Source organism: Acomys russatus, chromosome 15 (genome assembly GCF_903995435.1).
Source record: "Acomys russatus chromosome 15, mAcoRus1.1, whole genome shotgun sequence".
NCBI classification, from domain to species: domain Eukaryota; kingdom Metazoa; phylum Chordata; class Mammalia; order Rodentia; family Muridae; genus Acomys; species Acomys russatus.
The window spans coordinates 63926339-63949778 of NC_067151.1; the positions used below are offsets into that span (position 1 = coordinate 63926339).

The following is a 23440-nucleotide window of genomic DNA, read 5'->3' on the forward strand; positions in this document are numbered from 1 at the left end:
CAAGGGGAAGTAATCAAATTGCCTGTTTAGTTTTCTTAACATAATGATATGAAGTTACATTCATTTGCCTGAAAACATGATATTCTTCTTCTTTATTACTGCTTATTACTCCAGTATATATAAGTGCCACATTTTTTTTTAATCCATTCATCCACTGGTAAGCAGAGTGTCTGATTTTTTAACTTATGTGGTATGACTAGTGCTAAAATAATAATTTTATTGTCTGATCTACTTGATCATTCTTACGTATCAAATTCATGTGCTTTTGTCATATGCCAGTTTTGCCTTCCTGTTATTTCCGGGTAGGAAATATCACATTGATGTCTATAATTGATGAATTAATCTACTCTCTAAAAATCAAGGTATTCGAGTTTTTCCCCTCAAACCTTTACGCAGATACGTTACTCTTTTCACGGTACATGAATAATATCTTCATCAATTCGTTGAGAATATTATACTATGCATATCCATGATATTTATTTCACTGTGCACCAACACCTACCCATGTCCACTCTTTCTGCCTTCCCTTTCCATCCCAACCAACTTTAAGGTTGGTTTTGTCTGCTATGAAGCCCAATTTGTCTAGACAGTGAGGCCCCCCCTGGAGTGCGGTCACCATACCTAGGGTCAAGTCACTGAAGAACACTGGCACTCCTTCTCCGAGAAGCTATCCACTCTAGTAGATCCTCAGCTAGTGGTTAATTTCATATTCCCGTGATGAGTTTTCATCTGGTTTGAGCTTTCAAAAGACCGTCTCTACAGTACTGAGTTCAATGTCTAATTGCCTGGTTATGAGAAGAAAATACCATTTTCCAGCTCTGTCTTCACAGTCCTCTGCAAACTCTTCCATGAGAGAAATGCTAAGTACACTCAAGCCCCTTTTGCTAAGCACCACTGCACCACTGATGAGCTGAGGGTCTTTGTGCTAATAATCTACTGCAATAAGAGGGTTCATTGATGAAGAATGAGAGATGTATTGACATGTGTATAGTAACACATCATTAGGGATTGTTGTGTTTACTCCTTCATTTAGCAGAATGATAATATTGATTGGTTTATCCCCCAGGCCTAGGACTTATCTATCTAGTTTCTTGACCTTCTTACTAGTGCCAGAAAGTGGTTGGTTGCTCCCATTCATTTGTGCTTCTGTTACACTTGCGTGTGTATCTGTCTTGTACTGCCTGAATGATTTAGAGCGCAGATTTCTGTGCAGGCCACAGAACACACATATCCTGGAAGTCAGTTACAAAGTTTTCAGTGTATGTTCAGGAGTGACAAGCCTGAGTCATAGGCCACTTCTAGTCTCAGCCTTTTGAGGACTTTACACAATGATTTTCACTGTGATGGAACCAGTTTGCAAAACCACCAATAATGGTCTTTTATTCTTTTCCACATTAGCAGTTGCTGTTCTGTGGTTTTTATGGTAGTCGTTCTGACCAGAGTGAGATGGAATCTCAAAGCAATTTAAGTTTGCAAATCCTGTATGATTAAGGATGCTGAACCCCTTTAAAAGCGTTTGTCCCTCATTACTATTCCTTTGTTTGAAAATTCTTTGTCTTTAGCTCATTTAATGATTCTGTTGTTTTCTTTTATTAACAATATTTTAACTGCCCAGGGATGGTGGCACATGCCTGTAATCCCAGCACTCACAGAGGCAGAGGAAGGCAGATCTCTGAGAGTTCGAGGTCAGCATGCTCTAGGAAGCGAGTCCAGGACAGCCAAGCCTAGACAGAAAAACCCTGTCTCGAAAAACAAAGAAAAGAAAGAAAGAATATTTTTATTTTATTTTTTTTTTAAATTTTCATTTTTATTCATATACAATTAAATAAAAAGTTAACATATAAAATTTTAATTGATACTTTTTTCTTCCTATCTCTTTTTTTATTAATTTATTCTTGTTACATCTCAATATTTATCCCATCCCTTGTATCCTCCCATTCCTCCCCCCCCCCATTTTCCCGTTATTCCCCTCCCCTATGACTGTTCCTGAGGGGGATTATCTCCCCCTATATATTCTCATAGGGTATCAAGTCTCTTCTTGGCTACCAGCTGTCCTTCCTCTGAGTGCCACCAGGTCTCCCCTTCCAGGGGACATGGTCAAATGTGAGGCACCAGAGTACGTGAGAAAGTCATATCACACTCTCCACTCAACTGTGGAGAATGTTCTGACCATTGGCTAGATCTGGGAAGGGGTTTAAAGTTTACCTCCTGTATTGTCCTTGGCTGGTGCCTTAGTTTGAGCAGGACCCCTGGGCCCAAATCTGCCTATCATATTGTTCTACTTGTAGATTTCTAGGACCCTCTGGATCCTTTTATTTTGCTATTCTCCCATGTGTCTCTCATTTAGAGTCCCAATAGGATGTCCTCCCCTCTGTCCCAGTTTCCTGGTAAGTGAAGGCATTCGTGGGACATGCGCCTTGGGGTAGTATGCAGATATAAGTGAGTATATACCATTTGAGTCTTTCTGCTTCTGGGTTAACTCACTCATTATGATCATGTCTAGCTCAATCCATTTATCCACAAATTTCGGGAATTTCTTGTTTTTAATAGCTGAGTAGTATTCCATAGTGTATATGTACCACAGTTTCTTTATCCACTCTTCTACTGAGGGACTCTTAGGCTGTTTCCATGTTCTGGCTATTATGAATAAGGCTGCTATGAACATGGTTGAGTAAATTTTCTTGTTGTGTGCTGGAGCATCTTCTGGGTATATTCCAAGGAGTGGAATAGCTGGGTCTTGAGGAAGCCCTATTCCCATTTTTCTGAGATAGCACCAGATAGATTTCCAAAGTGGCTGTACTAGTTTGAATTCCGACCAGCAATGAAGGAGTGTTCCTCTCTCCCCACATCCTCGCCAGGATGTGGTGTCGCTTGAGTTTTTGATCTTAGCCATTCTGATGGGTGTAAGATGGAATCTCAGAGTTGTTTTGATTTGCATTTCCCTGATGACTAAGGAGGTTGAGTATTTCTTTAAGTGTTTCTCAGCCATTTGATACTCCTCTGTTGAGAATTCTCTGTTTAGTTCCAAGCCCCATTTCTCAATTGGGTTATTCGGTTTGGTGGTGTTTAATTTCTTGAGTTCTTTATATATTTTGGATATTAGACCTTTGTCAGATGTAGGGTTGGTGAAGATTTTTTCCCCAGTCTGTAGGCTGTCGCTTTGTTCTCTTGACAGTGTCTCCTGCCTTACAGAAGTTTCTCAGCCTCATGAGGTCCCATTTATTAATTGTTGACATTAAGGCCTGGGCCGTTGGTGTTGTTTAGGAAGTTGTCTCCTGTGCCAATATGTTCCAGGCTCTTTCCCACTTTTTCCTCTAAGTGGCTTAGTGTCTCTGGTTTTATGTTGAGGTCTTTAATCCACTTGGATTTGAGTTTTGTGCAAGGTGACAAATATGGGTCCAGTTTCATTTTTTCACACATAGACCTCCAGTTAGATCAGCACCATTTGTTGAAGATGCTATCCTTTTACCATTGAATGGATTTGGCTTCTTTGTCAAAAATCAAGTGACCATATGTGTGTGGATTCATATCTGGGTCTTCGATTCGATTCCACTGATCAGCCAGCCTGTTGCTGTGCCAGTACCATGCTGTTTTAATTACTATTGCTTTATAGTACAGTTTGAAATCAGGTATGGAGATTCCTCCGGAGCACCTTTTATTGTACAAGATTGTTATAGCTATTCTGGGTTTTTTGTTTTTCCATATGAAGTTCAGAATTGAACTTTCAATGTCTTTAAAAAATTGTGTAGGTATTTTGATAGGGATTGCACTGAATCTGTAGATTGCTTTTGGTAGGATGGCCATTTTTACTATGTTAATTCTCCCGATCCATGAGCAAGGAAGATCATGCCATCTTCTCAGGTCATCTTCAATCTCTTTCTTCAGAGTTTTGAAATTTTTTTCATACAAGTCCTTCACTTGCTTAGTTAGGGTAACTCCTAGATATTTTATATTGCTTTTGGCTAATATGAAGGGTGTGGTTTTCCTAATTTCTTCCTCTGCAAGCTTGTCATTTGTGTATAGGAAGGCTACAGACTTTTTTGAGTTAATTTTATATCCAGCCAATTTGCTGAAGTTGTTTATCAGCTTTAGATTTTCTCTGGTGGAATTTTGAGGGTCACTTATGTACACTATCATATCATCTGCAAAGAGGGATAATTTGACTTCCTCCTTTCCCATTTGGATACCCTTGATCTCCTTTTGTTGTCTTATTGCTCTGGCTAGAACTTCGAGTACTATATTGAAGAGATATGGAGAGAGTGGGCAGCCTTGCCTTGTTCCCGATTTTAGAGGAATTTCCTTGAGTATCTCACCATTTACTTTGATTTTGGCTATTGGCTTGCTGTATATAGCCTTTATTATGTTGAGGAAAGTGCCTTGTATCCCCGATCTCTCTAAAACTTTAAACATGAATGGGTGTTGAATTTTATCAAATGCTTTCTCTGCATCCAAGGAGATGATCATGTGGTTTTTTATTTTCAGTTTGTTTATATGGTGGATTACATTGATGGATTTCCGTATATTAAACCATCCCTGCATGCCTGGAATGAAGCCTACTTGGTCATGATGAATGATATCTTTGATGTGTTCCTGTATTTGTTTTGCAAGTATTTTATTTAGTATTTTTGCATCTATGTTCATAAGAGAAATTGGTCTGAAATTATCTTTCTTTGTTGAGTCTTTGTGAGGTTTAGGTATCAATGAGACTATGGCCTCATAGAATGAATTCGGTAATTTTCCATCCATTTCTATCTTTTGGAGTAGCTTGAAGAGTATCGGTATTAGCTCGCCTTGAAGATCTCGTAGAATTCTGCACTGAAACCATCTGGCCCTGGGCTTTTTTTGGTTGGGAGACCATCGATGATTGCTTCTATTTCTGTAGGGGAAATGGGACTATTTAGCTTGTTTATCTGTTCTTCATTCAACTTTGGCAAGTGCAATTTATCAAGAAAATCATCCATTTCCCTTAGATTTTCAAATTTTGTGGCGTATATGCCTTCAAAGTAGGATCTTATGATTCTTTGAATTTCTTCAGTGTCTGTTGTTATGTCTCCCTTTTCATTTCTGATTTTGTTGATTTCAATACTGTCTCTCTGCCTTTTAGGTAGTTTGGCTAATGCTCTGTCTGTCTTGTTGATTTTCTCAAAGAACCAGCTTTTGGTTTTGTTAATTCTTTGGACTGTTTTCTTAGTTTCTAATTTGTTAATTTCAGCCCTGAGTTCGATTATTTCCAGGCGTCTACTCCTCTTGGGTGTTTCTGCTTCTTTTTTTTCTAGGGCTTCCAGCTGTGTTGTTAAGATGCTTATGTGTGATGTTTCCAATTTCTTTTTAAAGGCACTTAGTGCTATGAATTTTCCTCTTAGCACTGCTTTCAATGTATCCCACAAATTTGGGTATGTTGTTTCTTCATTTTCATTGAATTTCAGAAACTCCTTGATTTCTTTCTTTATTTCTTCCCTGACCCAGGTGTCATTTAGCAGAGAGTTGTTTAGTTTCCACGTACGTGTAGGCTCTTTGTTATTTCTGTTGTTGTTGAATTGCAGCCTAAGAGCATGGTGATCTGATAGGATACAAGGTATTATTTCAACCCTCTTGTATCTGTTGAGGCTTGGTTTGTGGCCTATGATGTGATCAATTTTGGAGAAGGTTCCATGGGGTGCAGAGAAGAAGGTGTATTCTTTCTTGTTTGGGTGAAAGGTTCTATAGATATCTGTTAGATCCATTTGACCCATGGCATTGGTTAATGATGTTATTTCTCGGCTTAGTTTCTGTTTCAATGACTTATCCTTCAGTGAGAGTGGGGTGTTGAAGTCTCCCACTATTATTGTGTGGGGATCGATGTGTGGTTTAAGCTTTTTTAGGAGATCTTTTACAAATGTGGGTGCCCTTGTATTGGGAGCATAGATGTTCAGAATTGTGATGTCATCTTGGTTGACTTTACCTTTGATGAGTATGAAGTGTCCTTTCTCATCCCTTTTGATTAATTTTGGCTGAAAGTCCATTTTGTTCGATACTAAAATGGCTACGCCTGCTTGCTTTTTGTGACCATTTGCTTGGAATATTTTTTCCAACTTTTTACCCTGAGGTAATGCCTTTCATTATGGGTGAGATGTGTTTCTTGAATGCAGAAGAATGTTGGATCTTGTTTATGTACCCATTCAGTTAGTCTGTGTCTTTTTATTGGAGAATTGATGCCATTGATGTTGAGAGATATTAATGACCAGTGACTGTTAAGAGTCTTAGTTTTGATGTTGTTTCCAGTTGAGCGTTTGTGTAGTTGTGTTTTTGCCATGGGATAGTTATCTATTTCCTGGGTAGTTTTGGTTGTAGCTTGACCCTTTGGGATGGAGTTTTCCTTCTAGTACCTTCTGTAAAGCTGGATTTGTGGATAGGTACTGTTTGAATTTGTTTTTGTCCTGGAATATTTTGTTTTCTCCATCAATGGTTATTGATAATTTTGCTGGGTAAAGTAGTGTGGCCTGGCATCTGTGGTCTCTTAGGGTTTGCAGGATCTCTGTCCAGGCCCTTCTGGCTTTTGTGGTCTCTGCTGAAAAGTCGGGTGTAATTCTGATAGGTTTACCATTAAATGTTATTTGGCCCTTTTCCCTTACAGCTTTTAATATTTTTTCTTTGTTCTGCATGTTTTGTGTTTTGATTATTATGTGGCGGGCAGGTTTTCTTTTCTGGTCAATTCTATTTGGTGTTCTGTAGGCCTCTTGTATGTTTATAGGCATTTCTTTCTTTAGATTGGGGAAATTTTCTTCTATGATTTTGTTGAGAATAGTTTCTGGGCCCTGGAGTCTGATGTCTTCTCTTTCTTCAATGCCTATTATCCTCAGATTTCTTCTTTTCATGGTGTCCTTAATTTCTTGGATGTTTTGTGTCAGGAGTTTTCCAGATTTGGCATTTTCTTTAATGGTTGATTCAGTATCTGTGATTGTATCTTCTAGCCCTGAGATTCGTTCTTCCATCTCTTGGATTCTGTTAGAAAAGCTCACCTCTGTGTTGCTCGCCTTCTTCTCTGAGGTCTCCCGTTCTCGTTTTTCTTCTGTCTGTGTGTTTATCATTGAATCCATTTTCATTTTCAGATCTTGAACTGATTTTTTGATTTCTTTCATCTGATTTTTTGTATATTCCTGAGTTTCTTCCATTGCCTCTTTATAGGTCTTCAGAGCTTGAACTGTTTTATTTATTTCTTTCATCTGGTTGTTTGCATTTTCCTCCAATTTTTCCAGGTCCACTCTATGTGCTTCTTTTATGTCTCTCACCTGTTTGCCTTCGTCTTCCTGCATTTGATTACGAATTTTATTTGTTTCCTCCATTATCATCCTCATTACTAAGGATTTGAGGTCATTTTCTTGTATTTCAGTTGTATTTGAGTTCTCTGGGTTGTTTTCTTTGGGATAGCTGGAAACTGGAGACGCCATGTTGTTTTGGGGTTTTTTGCGTATGCTTTTTCATTGTCCTTTAGACATCTTGCCGTCTTTGTTTTTGTTGGGTAGCTTCCAGAGTTGGATGGAGGGTGTCTGACCATAGGTTCACTTATTTTCTCACGATTTCCCTAGGCTGCGAGCTCAAAGCTTCACTGGTGTGGATGTTAGGAGGTTAGCCCTGTTGTTCTGGTCTCTCACAGCCAGTGATCTTCAGCCCCCACCCCCCGTGCTGTGGATCCTGCAATTGTTCTGGGTCTCTGAATGAGTGTTGGGTCAGGCCAAAGTGTCCACAGCCTTCTGTGTTCCCTGCCAAGTCCAGCCAGGAGCACTGGCCCCGAACCACGGGCTGAATTCAGCTAGATTCTCAGTGCCTGAACCGTCTGCCAAGCTCAGGTAGGGATTCTGGGCCCAAAATGCACACAGGGTCCAGCCAGAATTTTTGGGCTGGGACTACGCACCAAGCTCTGCTAGGGCCTTTTGGCCCAAAGTGCGTGCTGTGGTCAGTTATTGACTCAGGGCCCGAACTGACCACCAATCTCAGCCAGGAATTCTGGATTCAAACTGCACACTGTGTCCAACCAGAGTCTTAGAGCTGTTGGAACCGAGCGCTCTGTCCAGCCTGCGCCACAGCAAGAGAACTGCGGCTGCTCTGAGTTAGCGCCAATGGTGGAACCAAGTGCTCCGCCCAGACTGTGTCACTGCAGGGGAGCTGCCACTGAGCTGAGGTGGCGCCTAGGGTGGAACTGAGTGCTCGGCCAAGCCTGCGCCACAGCAGGGGAACTGCAGCTGCTCTGAGTTAGCGCCAATGGTGGAACCAAGTGCTCCGCCCAGACTGTGTCATCGCAGGGGAGCTGCCGCTAAGCTGAGGTGCTGCCTAGTGTGGAGCTTCGTGCTCCACTAAGCCTGCGCCACAGCAGGAGAACTGTGGCTGCTCTGAGTTAGCGCCAATGGTGGAACCAAGTGCTCCGCCCAGACTGTGTCACCGCAGGGGAGCTGCCGCTGAGCTGAGGTGGCACCTAGGATGGAACTGAGCACGCCACCAAGCCTGCGCCACAGCAGGAGAACTGCGGCTGCTCTGAGTTAGCGCCAATGGTGGAACCAAGTGCTCCGCCCAGACTGTGTCATCGCAGGGGAGCTGCTGCTGAGCTGAGGTGCTGCCTAGTGTGGAGCTGCACGCTGCACTAAGCCTGTGCCACATCAGGGGAGCTGTGGCCGAAGCTGAGTTAGTGCCTCTGGCAGAATTGCTTGCTGGGCCGGGCCAGTACCCGGGACTCTGGGGCGGAACTGTCCGCGAGTCCAGTCTGGGTCCGAAGGCTTCACACGACCCAAATCCTGCCCCGAGTCCCCTCTCCCGCAGCAACTCCCACCAGCCACCATACCAATCGCCTCCACCAGAAGGCTATGAGCTGCAAACCTCAGCCACTGCTGCTGGTGTCGCTGGTGCTGCTGCCTCTGCCGCTGCCTCTCCGATCAGAGAAAATCCACACTCCTCCCGTGTGCAGGGGCACGCAGATCCTCCGCCCCCTGGTCCCTCCAAACCGTGGAGCACTCCCGCTGCCGTGATGTTCGGACCTCGGTGTTCCTGGCTCAGAAATCTGTGCAATTCTCTGAATTGTTCACTGGAGCCTCCAAACATGGTCCACACTGCTCGCCGCCATCTTGGATCCTCTTTATTTCTTTTTTAAGTTATGTTTTTAATTGTAATAGAATCCCATCACCACTCCCTACAGTCCTTTTCTATGGACCCCCCACAGCACTCCCCAGTACACCTCCCATTCCTGCCCGACTTCTAAATTGATAACTTCTTTTGTTTTACCTTAGTTGTGTGTGTGTGTGTGTGTGTGTGTGTGTGTGTGTGTGTGTGTATTACACACTAAGGACAAAAGAATCTCATGTCTACAGCTGGATCTGACCTGAAAGCCTCTTTCCTACAGTCTAGCTCCCCTGGTTCTGGAAAATACTACGTAAGCCACCAGTGGAGGGAAGCAATTTGAAAATGCTACACACCTGCATTACTGATAAATCATAAACATCCCCAGCACAGACAGAGAGTCATAAAGATGCAGTCAGGTACTCACATATTTGGAACTCAAAACAACTGTCTAATTGGACTTTGTTCTTACTCAGCAAGAAGGGATTCATGGCTGACACTGGAGAACAATGTGGCCTCTGGGGCTACTGAGGTAAGTTTTTAAAGGAACACAATCTAAGAAAAACAATTTTACCACTTCCACTTTGCTAGAGAAGCATAGTTCCTTACTATATACTAAATTTCATCCTTATACCCACAGGAAAACGTGGCTACTGCTCATCATCAGAGAAACCACCTTTTACAGAAAATAGAGACCACAAAAAAGCCACAATTGGACACAACTTAGAGAGCAACAGATTGTGTGGAGTCCAACACCAATGGTTACAGCATTATCCCTGTGTTTACAGCTCAGGGACTATCAGCAAAGAAGGGGTGGGAGGACTGTTGGAGCCACAATGCCAGGAAGTATGCAGTAGAAGATTCCCTCATGGGAATGGCTACAGAATCAAGATGGAAAAACAGTGGTTTCCACGGATATGTAGAAGTGGAAGTTTCTGGTTTCTTTGAACACTAAGTTGTGTCATGTGGTGTTTTGCTGAATGCTGTCTCATGAGAGGGCATGTGATGGTTTGCTGGGAGCAGATACATGTGAAGGGATGGTGGGAAGGGGGTAAATAGAACCACTGACAGTGGGGCAAGGCCTGTGGCATTTCTGCACTGTGCAACACTTCACTGGCCTTCCCTGTTCTCTGCTGGTCTTCGCCGGCCTTTCCTGGTCTTGTTGGTTTCCACCGGTCTTTGCTTTGCAGAGAGAAAAGTACCAAAGATTCTGATTCTGTTTACTTCAACTCACTCGTACCCATTCCGTGGAGTCTTGATTTTTCTGCTTCATCATCTTCCCACCTCTACCGATTACTGCTTGGTGTTGGCTATTGGACTGCTGGTAGCCTGACAACACTCAAGGAACTACATCTAAATAGGTCCAGAAGCCCTTTTTCCTATTAACATTCTTTCTCCCCTTTCTCTAGTTGGTGGGTTAGAAGTGAGAGTGAAATTTTTAAGAACTCTAACTAAAGTAGGTTTTTAAAAATCTAAGCCTACAACTAATTGAGGAACTGTTGAGTGTTGATAGCTTCTGTGAGGAAAAAGTGTCAGTTTTCTTCAATGATGTTACCCTTGGTATGTTGACTGTACTCCAGGGTAGGCCTCACTGTCTAGAGTAGATGAGCAACACAAATTGGGTTTTATGGAGGAAAAATAAAAAAGAAAAAACTTTAAAGTTGGTTGGGATGAAAAAGGAAGGCACAGTGAGTGGATATTGGAGGTGTTGGTAGACAGTGAAGTAAACATCATAAGCAAAAGAACACGGTCAGCAGAGCAAAACGGCAGCCTGCAGCCTGGAAAAGCTACATCTGACAAAGGTCTAATATCTAAGATAAACAAAGAACTCAGAAAATTAAACACCACCAAACCAAATAACCGAATTAAAAATAGGATACAGAGCTAAACAGAGAATTCTCAACAGAAGAACATTGGATGGCTGAGAAACACTTAAATAAATGCTCAAAGTCCTTTGTCACCAGGGAAACACAAATCAAAATGACTCTGGAATTTTATCATACACCTATCAGAATGGCTAAGATAAAAAAACTCAAGGACAGCACATGCTGGTGAGGATGTGGAGCACAGGCAATACTTTTCCATTGCGGGTATGAGCACAAACTTGCACAATCACTTTGGAAAATAATTTGGAACTTTCTTAGAATATTGAGAATAGTGATACCTCAAGACCCAGCTATTCCACTCCTGGGCATATACCTGAAAAATGTTTCACCATTCAACAAGGTCATTTGCTCAACTATGTTAATAGCAGCCCCGTTTCTAATAGGCAGAATCTGGAAACAACCTAGATGTCCCCCAATTGAAGAATGTATAAAGAAACTGTGGTACATTTACACTATGGAATACTACTCAGCTATTAAAAACAAGGAACTCTTTAAATTTGCAGGCAAATGATCATCCTGGGTGTGGAAACCCAGACCCAGAAACACAGGCATGCTGTATACTCACTTATAAGTGGATATTAGCCAACATAGATGCCCTCTGAGAGACTCAATCCAGCAGGGGGTCAGGACAGATGCTGGGACTCCCATCTGGACGCTGAGTGGAGCAGTCAGTGATGTGGATGAATGTGGGGATGGAAGGACCCAGATGGTTCAGGAGCTCCACAACGAGACCATCAAAACTGGAAGATCAAGACCAAGGGTGGGGCGCTGCAAAAACTGTTGCACCAACCTAGGACAATGCATGCAGTAAACCTAGACCACCTGTTCAGATCTAGCCAATAGACAGCTCACTCTCCACAGTTGTGGGGCGAGGAGGGACTGCCCCTGACATGAACTCTGGTGCCTCAGATTTGATCACTTCCCTTTGGTGAAGCAGGCAGGCAGCACACAGAGGAAGGGGAAGAAGGCTCTCTGGATGAGACCTGCTATGCTGTGGCCATAGGATGGGGGAGAAGGTCCTCATCTGTGAGAGGCCGGGGGGAGAGGAATTGGGCAGAAATGAGAGAGAACATGGGAACTGGAAGATACAAGGAGGAGATAACACTCAGGATGTAATCTGAATGAATTAAAATAAAATTTAAAAGACAGTAAAGAGGATAATATGGAAAAATACTTAGAATAATATTCTCAATGAACCAATGCAGATGTTATTCAAGTACCATGGAAAGACCAACATGTCTTCATAAAGGTTTGAGAAAAACCCAAATATCTTGCATTTGAGAGAGTAGATTAATCCATCAATTATAGAAATCAATGTGAGGATCCCTCCAGTAACACAAAGGCAGAACAACTAGCATATGATTGAATGCCATTAACTTGGTGTACTAAAAATATGAAATAGAGTGTACAATAGAGATGTCTGTATATGCATACTTCAGCACTACTCACTTGAAGTAAGCTAAAACATCAGCCTATTTGTCCATTAGCAGATGAATAGATTAAGAAAATGTGGCACTTATATATACTAGAGTCATAGACCGTAATAAAGTAGAATAATGTTATGTACTTTTCACGCAAATGAGTGTAACATTTATCATCATGTTAAGAAAACTAAGCACAATTTAAAGACAAGGATGACATGTTTGTTTCAAAGGTAGAAGAAGAAAGAGAGAACAAGGGTAGATTTGTGTAGGTGTGAAGCTAATATGACAGAGGAAGGAGACAAGTGAAAGCAAAGTATGTGGGGCTAGGGAAGATAATATGACCCACGGGGCACAGACATATCTTAATATCACATAACCTCATGATCTTACTAGTGGCTAAATGAGAGATTATAGTTATGCAAAATGAAATAATGTGTCTCTCAAGAAATCAATCATTTGGTAAGAAAAAAGGAAATAACGTGAGTCTTAAGAGAAAAAAAATCCCACGAATACAATCAGCATGGTTGTAATTTATTCAGGAAATAATTAACAGTGACAGCTACCACATGAAAATGACAGCCATATTTGGAAAACGTTCCCTAGGCACAGGTGGACTGCTGCAACTCTTCCCCCTGAGCACCTGGGACACTGAGGCACTGAAGAAGGAGCATCCTCAGCATCCCGTTGACAACAGAGCAGAGCAACGTCATGGAAACGCTTTCCCTGTCAGGAGTCATCACAGGCACAACTAGGGTGAAGGGTGCTGAAGATTCCTGTGCATCCATGGGAGGCTCTCAAGGGAAGATGGAGGTGCTCCTACGGAAGTACGTGATATGGATTCCCTTCTCTTCCGCTGCTCCTGATGACTGCTGGAGCCATCACTTGCTCTTGGGTGGGCACTTCTGCTGGCATGGTGGAGGAGGTTGCACAGGAGGGCATTTCTGCTGGCATGGCTGAGGAGGACATGGCTCAGGACACTTTGGGGGAGGACAAGGCTCTGGGCATTTTGTGGGTGGGCACACAGGAGGAGGCTGGCATGGCTGCTTGCACTGCTGCTGTTGGTAAGACATCGTGCTGAAGTCTCAGGATCTGAAAGACATTGCGTGGGAGTGTTCAGGGACGAAAAATGCAGAGAGGATTGATGGAGACTTGGAACATCAAGCACATTTCTCTCTCTAGGCTTGAACATTATTCCCCATCTTATCTTTCAATACACCCTGGCTTTCCCCTTTCCTGTCAGCAATCTGTTGTAGGAACATTGGGAAATTATCCTCTATTTTATGCATTTATTGAGGAGCTAATGCTTTATTCCAATGAAACAATGCTGCTTTCACACAGAAATGTATTTTTAGAAATGCAGTCTCATTTTTGTGTGCAGAGATACCTCAAAACCAATTCATGCCCTCTTTCATTCCCCATATTATCCCAGAAGGTTATCTGGGGTTGGACAGTAAAGTACAGCTCAGGAAAGTCCATGTTCTAATACCTGCTAAGGTTTACGGCTTTTCAAAGAACAGTAAAAGACACATATGGAAGAGAAATATACCCTGTTTGATGAGCTACCAAATAAAAGAAAAGGCCACATACTGCAGTGGACTATTGTGTCGACTGCTAACTTTCTGGCTGCTAGATAGGTACTGACCATCCCATGATCAAAGCTGGACTTGTGAGACTTACTTCCTGAAAATCAACTAGAGCACATAAGAAGACCACAAAGACCCCTCAACTCAAGAAGTAGCACTCACCAGGTTCTCCAAAGCAGACCAGGACTTGAGTGGCAGGAGTCTGCAGTCATGCAGCAAAGGACCTCTTTATAGGACTGGCTGCTCAGCTGAGTGGGAGTAGACATGCCTGATAGTGGGCAGGTCCAAGGATTTCCCAACCGAATGCAAACCCAGGTCTAACTGGCTTGACCAGAAATCTACAAAATAGGAAATATCCTGTTCCTGGACATCATCACTGGGGTTCAATGCTGTGACTCAGTAGGCCCTCCCCTCTTTTCAGTTTCTGAGAAGTAAGATCTGATACATGCAGCTATTGAGAGGTTTCATAACTGGTCACCTAAGCGTTCTTTCTCGGAAAAAAAAAAAAAGACAATATTTTTTTTCTCTGTTAGAATTGGTGTCTTGTTTGTTGTAGTTTAATTCATTGGTATTGTGTGGTGCATAAGCCCGTTTACATCCTTGTGTTTTAGACATAATTTGCCTATGGGCTGAAAGAAGGGAATTAAAAGGAATTATAGGTGTGATTTGAGCATCATCCTGGTAACCCTTGTCTCAGATACAGGTCATGTCTTCTGCCTGTCTTTTATTCATTTCTGTGAACCATAGAAAATAATATGTGCCCATCAGAGAGGGGTCTGGTGGCCTTGGACCTTATTCGGAAACACCTCAGGCCTGCCATGGCACACGAGACACTTGGGCTCACATCTTAACATAACTACAAGACTGTTTATCATGGCAGTGGAGGAACAAAAATTACACCTTCCCTAAGCATGTTGCTTAGATGTTATCATGAAGACTCACAACCATGCACAGCTCACTTATGTGAAGAGCTGTTGTGATTCCCTGTCGTAAGCTAAAGTAGAGTATTTGTTGGGGGCTTTCTATCTGCCTTAACTCCCAAATATTTATGCAGAGACCTATTAGAGTTATTCAACAGTCTTTAAGCTCTATGACTGGGGAGATATTCATCTGTTCTAACCCAAATATGCTAGTCTATCTGCCTCCTAGTCAAGTGCCCTTTTACTTGCCATATCAGTCTTGCCTTGGCCTTTCTTTTGTAACTCTGTCCTGATGGGAAACTCCTGTCGGTCCTACTCATGGTGACTTATTTCTCTCTCTCTTTCTCTAGTCTGTTCCTGGACCTCCCAGACCGGGAAGGAAAGTACTGCCTTCTGTCTCCTCAATCCAGTTACTGGCAAAATCAGCTTCCTTATTAACCAGAGATAATTGGGGAACTGTTTATAAACATTGGTGATGGAAATGCGCAGATGTAGACTACAGCCGGATCTCAGGGTACAGAAACAAGCATGTGAATACACAGTGCACTAGACCATCCCCCAATAGATACACAGCAACTAAAGTTTCTCTGAAAACTTCCAAAAAACATTGTACACAGAGTAGTTTAAATATAACACTTGGTGCGCACGCGCGCGCGCGCACACACCCACACACACACACACACACACACATTTTAATCTGTCACTTAGCTACATATATTCTAATATTTGAAGGTTTATTAATAAATCATGGCTGCATGAAAATTGACAGGATTATTTAAGAACTTGGTGTTTTATAATTCCTTTTTAAGTAGAGTTGGAGTTTATTTTTAAATTATTTATTTATTCATTTTACATCCTGATCGTAGCACCCTCCCTCATCTTCTCCTAGTCCCAACCTCCTTCCCTCTTCTTTGTTTCAACCCTCTCCTACTCCTGAGAAAAAGAAATCCCCTCCCTGTACCAACCCACCTCCATCACATCAAGTCACGTCAGGACTGAGCACATCCTCTTCCCTTGTGGTCTTGCTGGGCAGCCCTGCCAGAAGAAGTGATCAAAGAGCAGGCAACAGAGTCCATGTCAGAGACAGCCCTGCTACCCTTACTGGAGTACCCATAAGAAGCCTGAGCTGTCCATCAACTACACCTGTGTACGGGGCCTAGGTCCAGTTCAGACATAGTATCAGTTGGTGTTTCAGTCTCCACTAGTCCCTTGGGGTCCTGGTTAGTTGGCTCTGTTGTTCTTCTTGTGGAGTTCCTGTCCCTTCCAGGTCCCTCTATCCTTCCTTCCACTTTTCCACAAGATTTCCTACATTTCATCCAATCTTTGGCTCTGAGTGTTAGCATCTGTATGGATCTACTGTTGAGTGGAACCTCTTAGAGAATAGCTATGCTAAGCTCCTGTCTGCAAGCATAGCAGAGTATCTTTAATAGAGTCAGGGGCTGACTCTCTCCCATGCAGTAAGTCTCAGTTTGGGCCATGCATTGGCTGGACATTCCTTCAATCTTTGCACTATCTTTATCCCTGCATGTCTTGTAGGCAGGGTAAATACTGGGTCAGGTTTTGTGGGTGGGTTGATGTTTTCCTCTCTCTACTAGAAGTTCTGTTTAGTTAGAGGGTGTACTGTTCAGTCTCAATGACCCTTACTACTAGAAGTCTCATCTAGAGTCACCTCCATATCCTCCTAGAAGCACACCCTGCCTTAGGTCCCCAGCTTTTCATAGAGATAGCCCTGCCCACAGTTTCTGTTCTCTATGAAGGCCCTCTGGAATTTCAGAGTCGGTTCGATTTGCATTTCCCTGATGGATAATGACATTGAGAATTTCTTTAAGCGCTTCTTGGCCATTTGAGATTCTTCTGCTGAGAATTTTCTGTTTAGTTTTGTGCCCCATTTTTAATTGCCTTATTCTGTTTGCTCATGTTTAATTTCTGATATCTTTAAATATTTTGGATATTAGCTTTTTGTCAGATGTGGGATTGGTGGAGATCTTTTCCCAATCTGTAGGCTTCCACTTTGTTCTTTTGACAACTATCTTTTGCCTTACAGAAGCTTCTCAGTTCAGGAGGTCTCATTTATTAATTACTGATCTTAGGTCCTGAGCTGTTGATGTTCTGCTCAGAAAGTTGTCTCTTGTGCCAATGAGTTCAAGGCTCTTTCCCACTTTATTTTCTAATAGATTTAGTGTATATAGTTTTATGTTGAGGTCTTTGATCGATTTGGACTTGATTTTCTTTGTAGAGTGATAATTATGGATTTATTTGCATTTTTCTATGTGTACACAGCCAATTAGACAAATTTCATTTTCCATTGTATGGTTTTGGCTCCTTTGTCAAAAATCAAGTGACTATAGGTGTGTAGGTTTATTTCTGGGTCCTTGATTTGATTCCACTGATCAAGCAGCCTATTTCTATGACAGAATCATGCAGTGTTTATTACTATTGCTCTGTAGTATAGCCTGAAACCAAGGATGGAGATAAACACCTTCAGCAATGTAGCTGGATACAAAATTAACTGAAAGAATCAGTAGACTTCCTATATATAAATGATAAACAGACTGAGAAAGAAATTAGGGGAACCACACCCTTCACAATAGCCACAAATAACATAAAGCATCTTGGTGAAACTCTAGTCAAGCAGATAAAAACATTTATGACAAGAACTTCAAGACTCTAGAGAAAGAAATTTCAGAAGATATCAGTAGGAATAACATAGTAAAAATGGCCATCTTACCAAAAGCAATCTACAGATTCAGTGAAATTCCTCTCAAAATACCAATACAATTATTACAGACCTTGAAAGAACAATTCTAAACTTCATATGGAAACAACAACAAAAAACCTAAACAAATAAACAAAAAACTCAGAATAGCTAACACAATTCTATACAATAAAAGAACTCCAGGAGGTATCTCTATCCTTGGTTTCAAGCTATACAACAGAGCAATAGTAATTAAAAACTTCATGTTTTGTAATTCTTGATTGACTTTCTAGCACTTTGCTGGAAAATGAGGATATGGGTACTTTGGGGGTAGGCACACAGGAGGCTGGCAGGGCTGTTTGCACTGCTGCTGTTGGTAAGACATCATTCTTGTGTCTCAGGATATGAAAGAAAATATTTGATATTTCTCCAATAAGTGATTCCCCACAGAGAAAGAATCCAAAATTTATGGAACATCAGAGCTACTCATCAATCCCAATTCATCTTTAGGACTCCCTGGCTTTCCATTCCATGTCACCATTTTTTCTTTTCCTTTGAGACAGGCTTTCTCTGTGTGGCTTTGACTGTACTGGACTTGTTTGGAGACCAGGTTGGCCTTGAACTCACAGAGATTCACCTGCCTCTGCCTCCCGTGTGCTGGGATCAAAGGCATAGGACACCAGCACCTGCCCCTGGTCTCCATTTTGTTTTATTGACCTAGGAAATCTTCATTTTTCTTCACATTTTCAATGAATGATGTCTTTGTTCCAATGGACAAAGTAATAGCACTTGGGAAAAATATTATCTGTAAGACTGACAGGCTAAAGTTTAAGTTCTAAATCCCCGAGGGGATCTCAGTGATGTCAGTAACTGCATCCATCATTATCACTTGAGATATCTTAGGAAGTTGATTAGGTTATAAAACAAAACCCAGAACAATTCAAGAATCTATATCCTGCTAATAGGGGCATTAAAAGAATCAAAAAAACATCTATTTGGTCCAGAAGGTTGCTTTATATTTGGAGAAGCAAGAATAGAATGAGGAAGATGACACAAAGCCTTTAAGTATTCCCAGATCTGCTCTGAGAAACACAAGGGTATTGAATCAACATCCTTGAAACATGCCAACTTCCTATGACTGTCAGTGTTTTTGACAGTAAGAAAGGTTTAGCCAAGATTGTCACTGTGCATTTCCCTAAAGGGAAATAGATTCACAGTTCAGCACATGAGGCTAGATATTAAGAAATGCACCATTAGTAGATGGCTCATAAAGGCGAGTACACATACCACCAGGCCAGGTCAGTGGGAGACTTATGACTGTCCATATTTGCATATAATACATAAAAGATCATCCTAGGAACATGTCTGGCTTCTGTCATGACCGACTGCAAAAATTACCCACTGAGTTGGAATGCCAATTTAGGACAGTGCCAGTTATAGCTTAGGTACTTCTTCTGAACATAGCCCAGTCAAAAGAATATAAAGGGTTAAAGGGAAATAATGAAAAAGAAAGAATTACATTGCAGTAGGAGATGGAAAGCCAGGGTACATCAGGGCATATGGAGAGGCATGCTTAACATTAAAGGCCATATACTACTTTTAAGGCATACTAAAATATATACATTTATAAAATGTTTTAATGGTGTTAACCTTAAAACTGGAGTGGTAGGAGGCTGAGAAGGCCATACTACCACAAACAGATGCTACACAGTAGGAAATACAATCCTCAACACCAGTGATAGCTTGCCTCATCTTAGTAAGCCAATAAGTCTCATAGAATGACCTTGCTATCTTACAGACTACTGACTGTAATCTTGTATACCCTCTAGAACTTCACGGTAAGACCTCATCTCCCTAGATATCACATGATTAAGTCAGAGAACATGGAAAGGTCTAGGAGGTATCATCTGGATACTTAGTGCCTTCTGGCCGGCCCTCATGATACTTACAGATGCTATGTACACTGATGAAGGAGAGAAATAATCACCAGTCTCACCCAAGTCTGAACCCTGAAGGGTTCACCAATGCCTACTTGACAAGATAAGCCCACTGGTATGGTGTAGCACAACTGCATGGGAGGAACCGCCCAATTTCTCTTTGCATTTAAGGTTCTTCTCCATGCGAAAATGTATATACCTGGTACTGGTAAAACGGAGACAACCTGTATCTAGACAGGCCCTGGGGGATAGTTCAATCAAAACTATTATTATATTAAGAGACAAATCAGCAGAGCATTCCCTAATGATGGATTGAAATACTCATATCAATACATTGCTCATTCTTCATCCGAAATCTTCTACCTGCAGCAAATTATCAGCTCAGAGACCCTCAACTCATCCATGTGCAGAAGAGACTTGTGTATGCTTTTTTTTGTTATTTTTTTATTAATTTATTCATATTACATCTTGATTGTTAGCCCTTCCCCTGTTTCCTCCCATTCTTCCCTCCCTCCCATTTCTCCCCTTCTCCCCTCCCCTATGTCCGTGACCGAGGGAGACCTCCTCCCCCTATACATGCTCTCAGAATATCAAGTCTCTTCTTGGTAACTTGCTATCCTTCCTCTGAGTGCCACCAGGTCTCCCCATCCGGGGGACATGGTCAGAAAAGGGACACCAGAGTTCATGTGAGAGTCAGATCTCACTCTCCACTCAATGGTGGAAAGTATCATGTTCGTCGGCTAGGTCTTGGTAGGGGTTCGAAGCTTACTGCCTATATTCTCCTTGGCTGGTGCCTTAGTTTGAGGAGGACCCCAGGATCCAGATCTGCCTGTCATAAAGTTCTTCTTGTAGGTCCAAGACCCTGTGGGTCCTACTATTTCCTCTTTCTTCCATGCTACTCTTGCCTAAAGTCTCAATCAGATATTCTCTCCTCTGACCCACTTTCATGGTAAGTAAAGATTTTCATGGTACGTATCCCTTGGACTAGTGTTTTGATATAAGTGAGTATATACCGTTTGTCTCTTTTTGCTTCTGGGTGAACTCACTCATTATGATAATTTCTAGATCAATCCATTTGTCCACAAATTTTGGGAATTCCTCGTTTTTAATAGCTGAGTAGTATTCCATAGTGTGAATGTACCACAGTTTCTTAGTCCATTCTTCTACTGAGGGACACTTAGGCTGTTTCCATGTTCTGGCTACTATGTATAAAGCAGCTATGAACATGGTTGAGCATATGTCCCTGTTGTGTGGTAGGGCATTTTCTGGGTATATTCCAAGGAGTGGGATAGCTGGGTCTTGAGGAAGCCCTATTCCCATTTTTCTGAGAAAGCATCAGATAGCTTTCCAAAGTGGTTGTACTAGTTTGCATTCCCACCAGCAATGAAGGAGTGTTCCTCTCTCTCCACATCCTCGCCAACATGTGGTGTCATTTGAGTTTTTGATCTTAGCCATTCTGATGGGTGTAAGATGGAATCTCAGTGTCGTTTTGCTTTGCATTTCTCTGATGACTAACGAGGATGAGCATTTCTTTAAGTGTTTCTCGGCCATTTGATATTCCTCTGTTGAGAATTCTCTGTTAAGTTCCAAGCCCCATTTCGCAACTGGGTTGTTTGGTTTTGTGGTGTTTAATTTCTTGAGTTCTTTATATATTTTGGATATTAAACTTTTGTCAGATGAAGGGTTGGTGAAGATCTTTTCCCATTCTGTAGGCTGTTGCTTTGTTCTCTTGACAGTGTCTCCTGCCTTACAGAAGCTTCTCAGCCACATGAGGTCCCATTTATTATCGCCATTAAGGCCTGGGCTGTTGGTGTACTGTTCAGGAAGTTGTTTCCTGTGCCTATGTGTCCCAGGCTCTTCCCCACTTTTTCCTCTAACTGAATTAATGTCTCTGGTTTTAAGTTGAGGTCTTTAATCCACTTGGACTTGAGTTTTGTGCATGGTGACAAATAAGGGTCTAATTGCATTTTTCTACATGTAGACATCCAGTTAGACCAGCACCATTTGTTGAAGATGCTATCCTTTTTCCATTGAATAGATTTGGCTTCTTTGTCAAAAATCAAGTGAGCAAATGTGTGTGGATTCATCTCTGGGTCTTCGATTCGATTCCATTGATCCACCAGTCTATTGCTTTGCCAGTACCATGCTGTTTTAATTACTGTTGCTCTATAGTACAGCTTGAGATCAGGTATGGAGATTCCTCCAAAGGATCTTTTGTTGTATAGGATGTTTTTGCTATTCTGGGTTTTTTATTTCTCCATATGAATTTGAGAATTGATCTTTCAATATCTTCAAAGTATTTTGTAGGTATTTTGATAGGGATTGCGTTGAATCTGTAAATTGCTTTTGGTAAGATGGCCATTTTTACTATGTTGAATCTCCCAATCCACGAACAAGGTAAATCCCTCCATCTTCTCATGTCATCTTCAATCTCTTTCTTTAGAGGTTTGAAGTTTTTTTCAAATAAGTCCTTCACTTACTTGGTTAGAGTTACTCCTAGATATTTTATATTGTTTGTGGCTATCATGAAGGGAATAGTTTTCCTAATTTCTTCCTCTGCATGTTTGTCATTTGTATACAGGAAAGCTACTGACTTTTTTTGAGTTTATTTTGTATCCTGCCAATTTGCTGAAGGTGTTTATCAGCTGTAGGAGTTCTCTGGTGGAATTTTGTGGGTCACTTATATACACTATCATATCATCTGCAAATAAGGATAATTTGACTTCTTCCTTTCCCATTTGGATCCCCTTGATCTCCTTTTGCTGTCTTACTGCTTTGGCTAGAACTTCAAGAACTATATTGAAGAGATAAGGGGACAGGGGGCAGCCTTGTCTGGTTTCCGATTTTAGAGGAATTTCCTTGAGTATCTCTCCATTTAATTTAATGTTGGTTGTTGGTTTGCTGTATATGGCCTTTATTATGTTTAGATAAGTGTCTTGTATTCCCGATCTCTCCAAAACTTTGAACATAAATGGGTGTTGGATTTTGTCAAATGCTTTTTCTGCATCTAAAGAGATGATCATGTGGTTTTTCTCTTTCAGTTTGTTTATATGGTGGATTACATTGATGGATTTCCGTATGTTAAACCATCCCTGCATGCGTGGAATGAAGCCTACCTGGTCATGGTGAATGATGTCTTTGATATGCTGTTGTATTCGCGTTGCGAGAATTTTGTTGAGTATTTTTGCATCAATGTTCATAAGAGAAATTGGTCTGAAATTCTCTTTTTTTATTGGATCTTTGTGAGGTTTAGGTATCAATGTGACTATGGCCTCATAGAAGGAATTTGGTAATATTCCGTCCATTTCTATCCTTTGGAATAGCTTGAATAGTATCGATATTAGCTCCTCTTTGAAGGTCTGGTAGAATTCTGCACTGAAACCATCTGGCCTTGGGCTTTTTTTGGTCGGGAGACTATCAATGGTTGCTTCTATTTCTATAGGTGAAATAGGGCTATTTAATTTGTTTATCTGGACTTGGTTCAATTTCGGCAAATGGAATCGGTCGAGAAATTTGTCCATTTCCGTTAAATTTTTGAATTTTGTAATCAGTCATCAATTAACCACTCTCAACCAGTGTATGCTTTATTTGGGGTTCTTCGATGCATATACCTCCCTTGAACCCATGGACCCTAGGTAGGAGAGAAAGAAGATGAATAGGGACAGGAGAGGTAGACATTTTTAGACACAGTTCCTTGTGGCGATTCCACTCTTCATCATCAGAATTAGAGCAGTCTAGTCAAACATCGAACAATGGCAGCAAACTTGAAGTATTCTCAGAGCGCTTCTCTTGCTAAGTGTCTGGAAGTGAAGAGAAAGGAAGCAAAGAAGTGATGCCAAACAATGCAAAAAATGGCTGATCTTTTTTTTTTTTAGGCTATTTTTGTACCCTTCCGTAGTCCATACAGGATG

At 41.5% G+C, this 23440-nt stretch overlaps 3 protein-coding genes across 4 annotated transcripts in view; 1 reads left to right on the forward strand and 2 right to left on the reverse strand.

The window, feature by feature from the left end:
- LOC127199503 (cornifin-A) overlaps positions 1 to 23440 on the reverse strand; it is a 219034-nt gene that overhangs the window by 122693 nt on the left and 72901 nt on the right. The window lies entirely within an intron of this gene.
- LOC127199519 (small proline-rich protein 2I-like) overlaps positions 1 to 23440 on the forward strand; it is a 46172-nt gene that overhangs the window by 18772 nt on the left and 3960 nt on the right. The window lies entirely within an intron of this gene.
- On the reverse strand, positions 12929 to 14205 carry LOC127199521 (small proline-rich protein 2I-like). Its single transcript, XM_051157654.1, has 2 exons — positions 14140 to 14205; positions 12929 to 13483 (listed from the first exon to the last, which is right to left on the reverse strand). Exon 2 carries the CDS (start codon positions 13462 to 13464, stop codon positions 13273 to 13275), a length of 192 nt encoding a protein of 63 aa, XP_051013611.1. The 5' UTR covers positions 13465 to 13483; positions 14140 to 14205; the 3' UTR covers positions 12929 to 13272.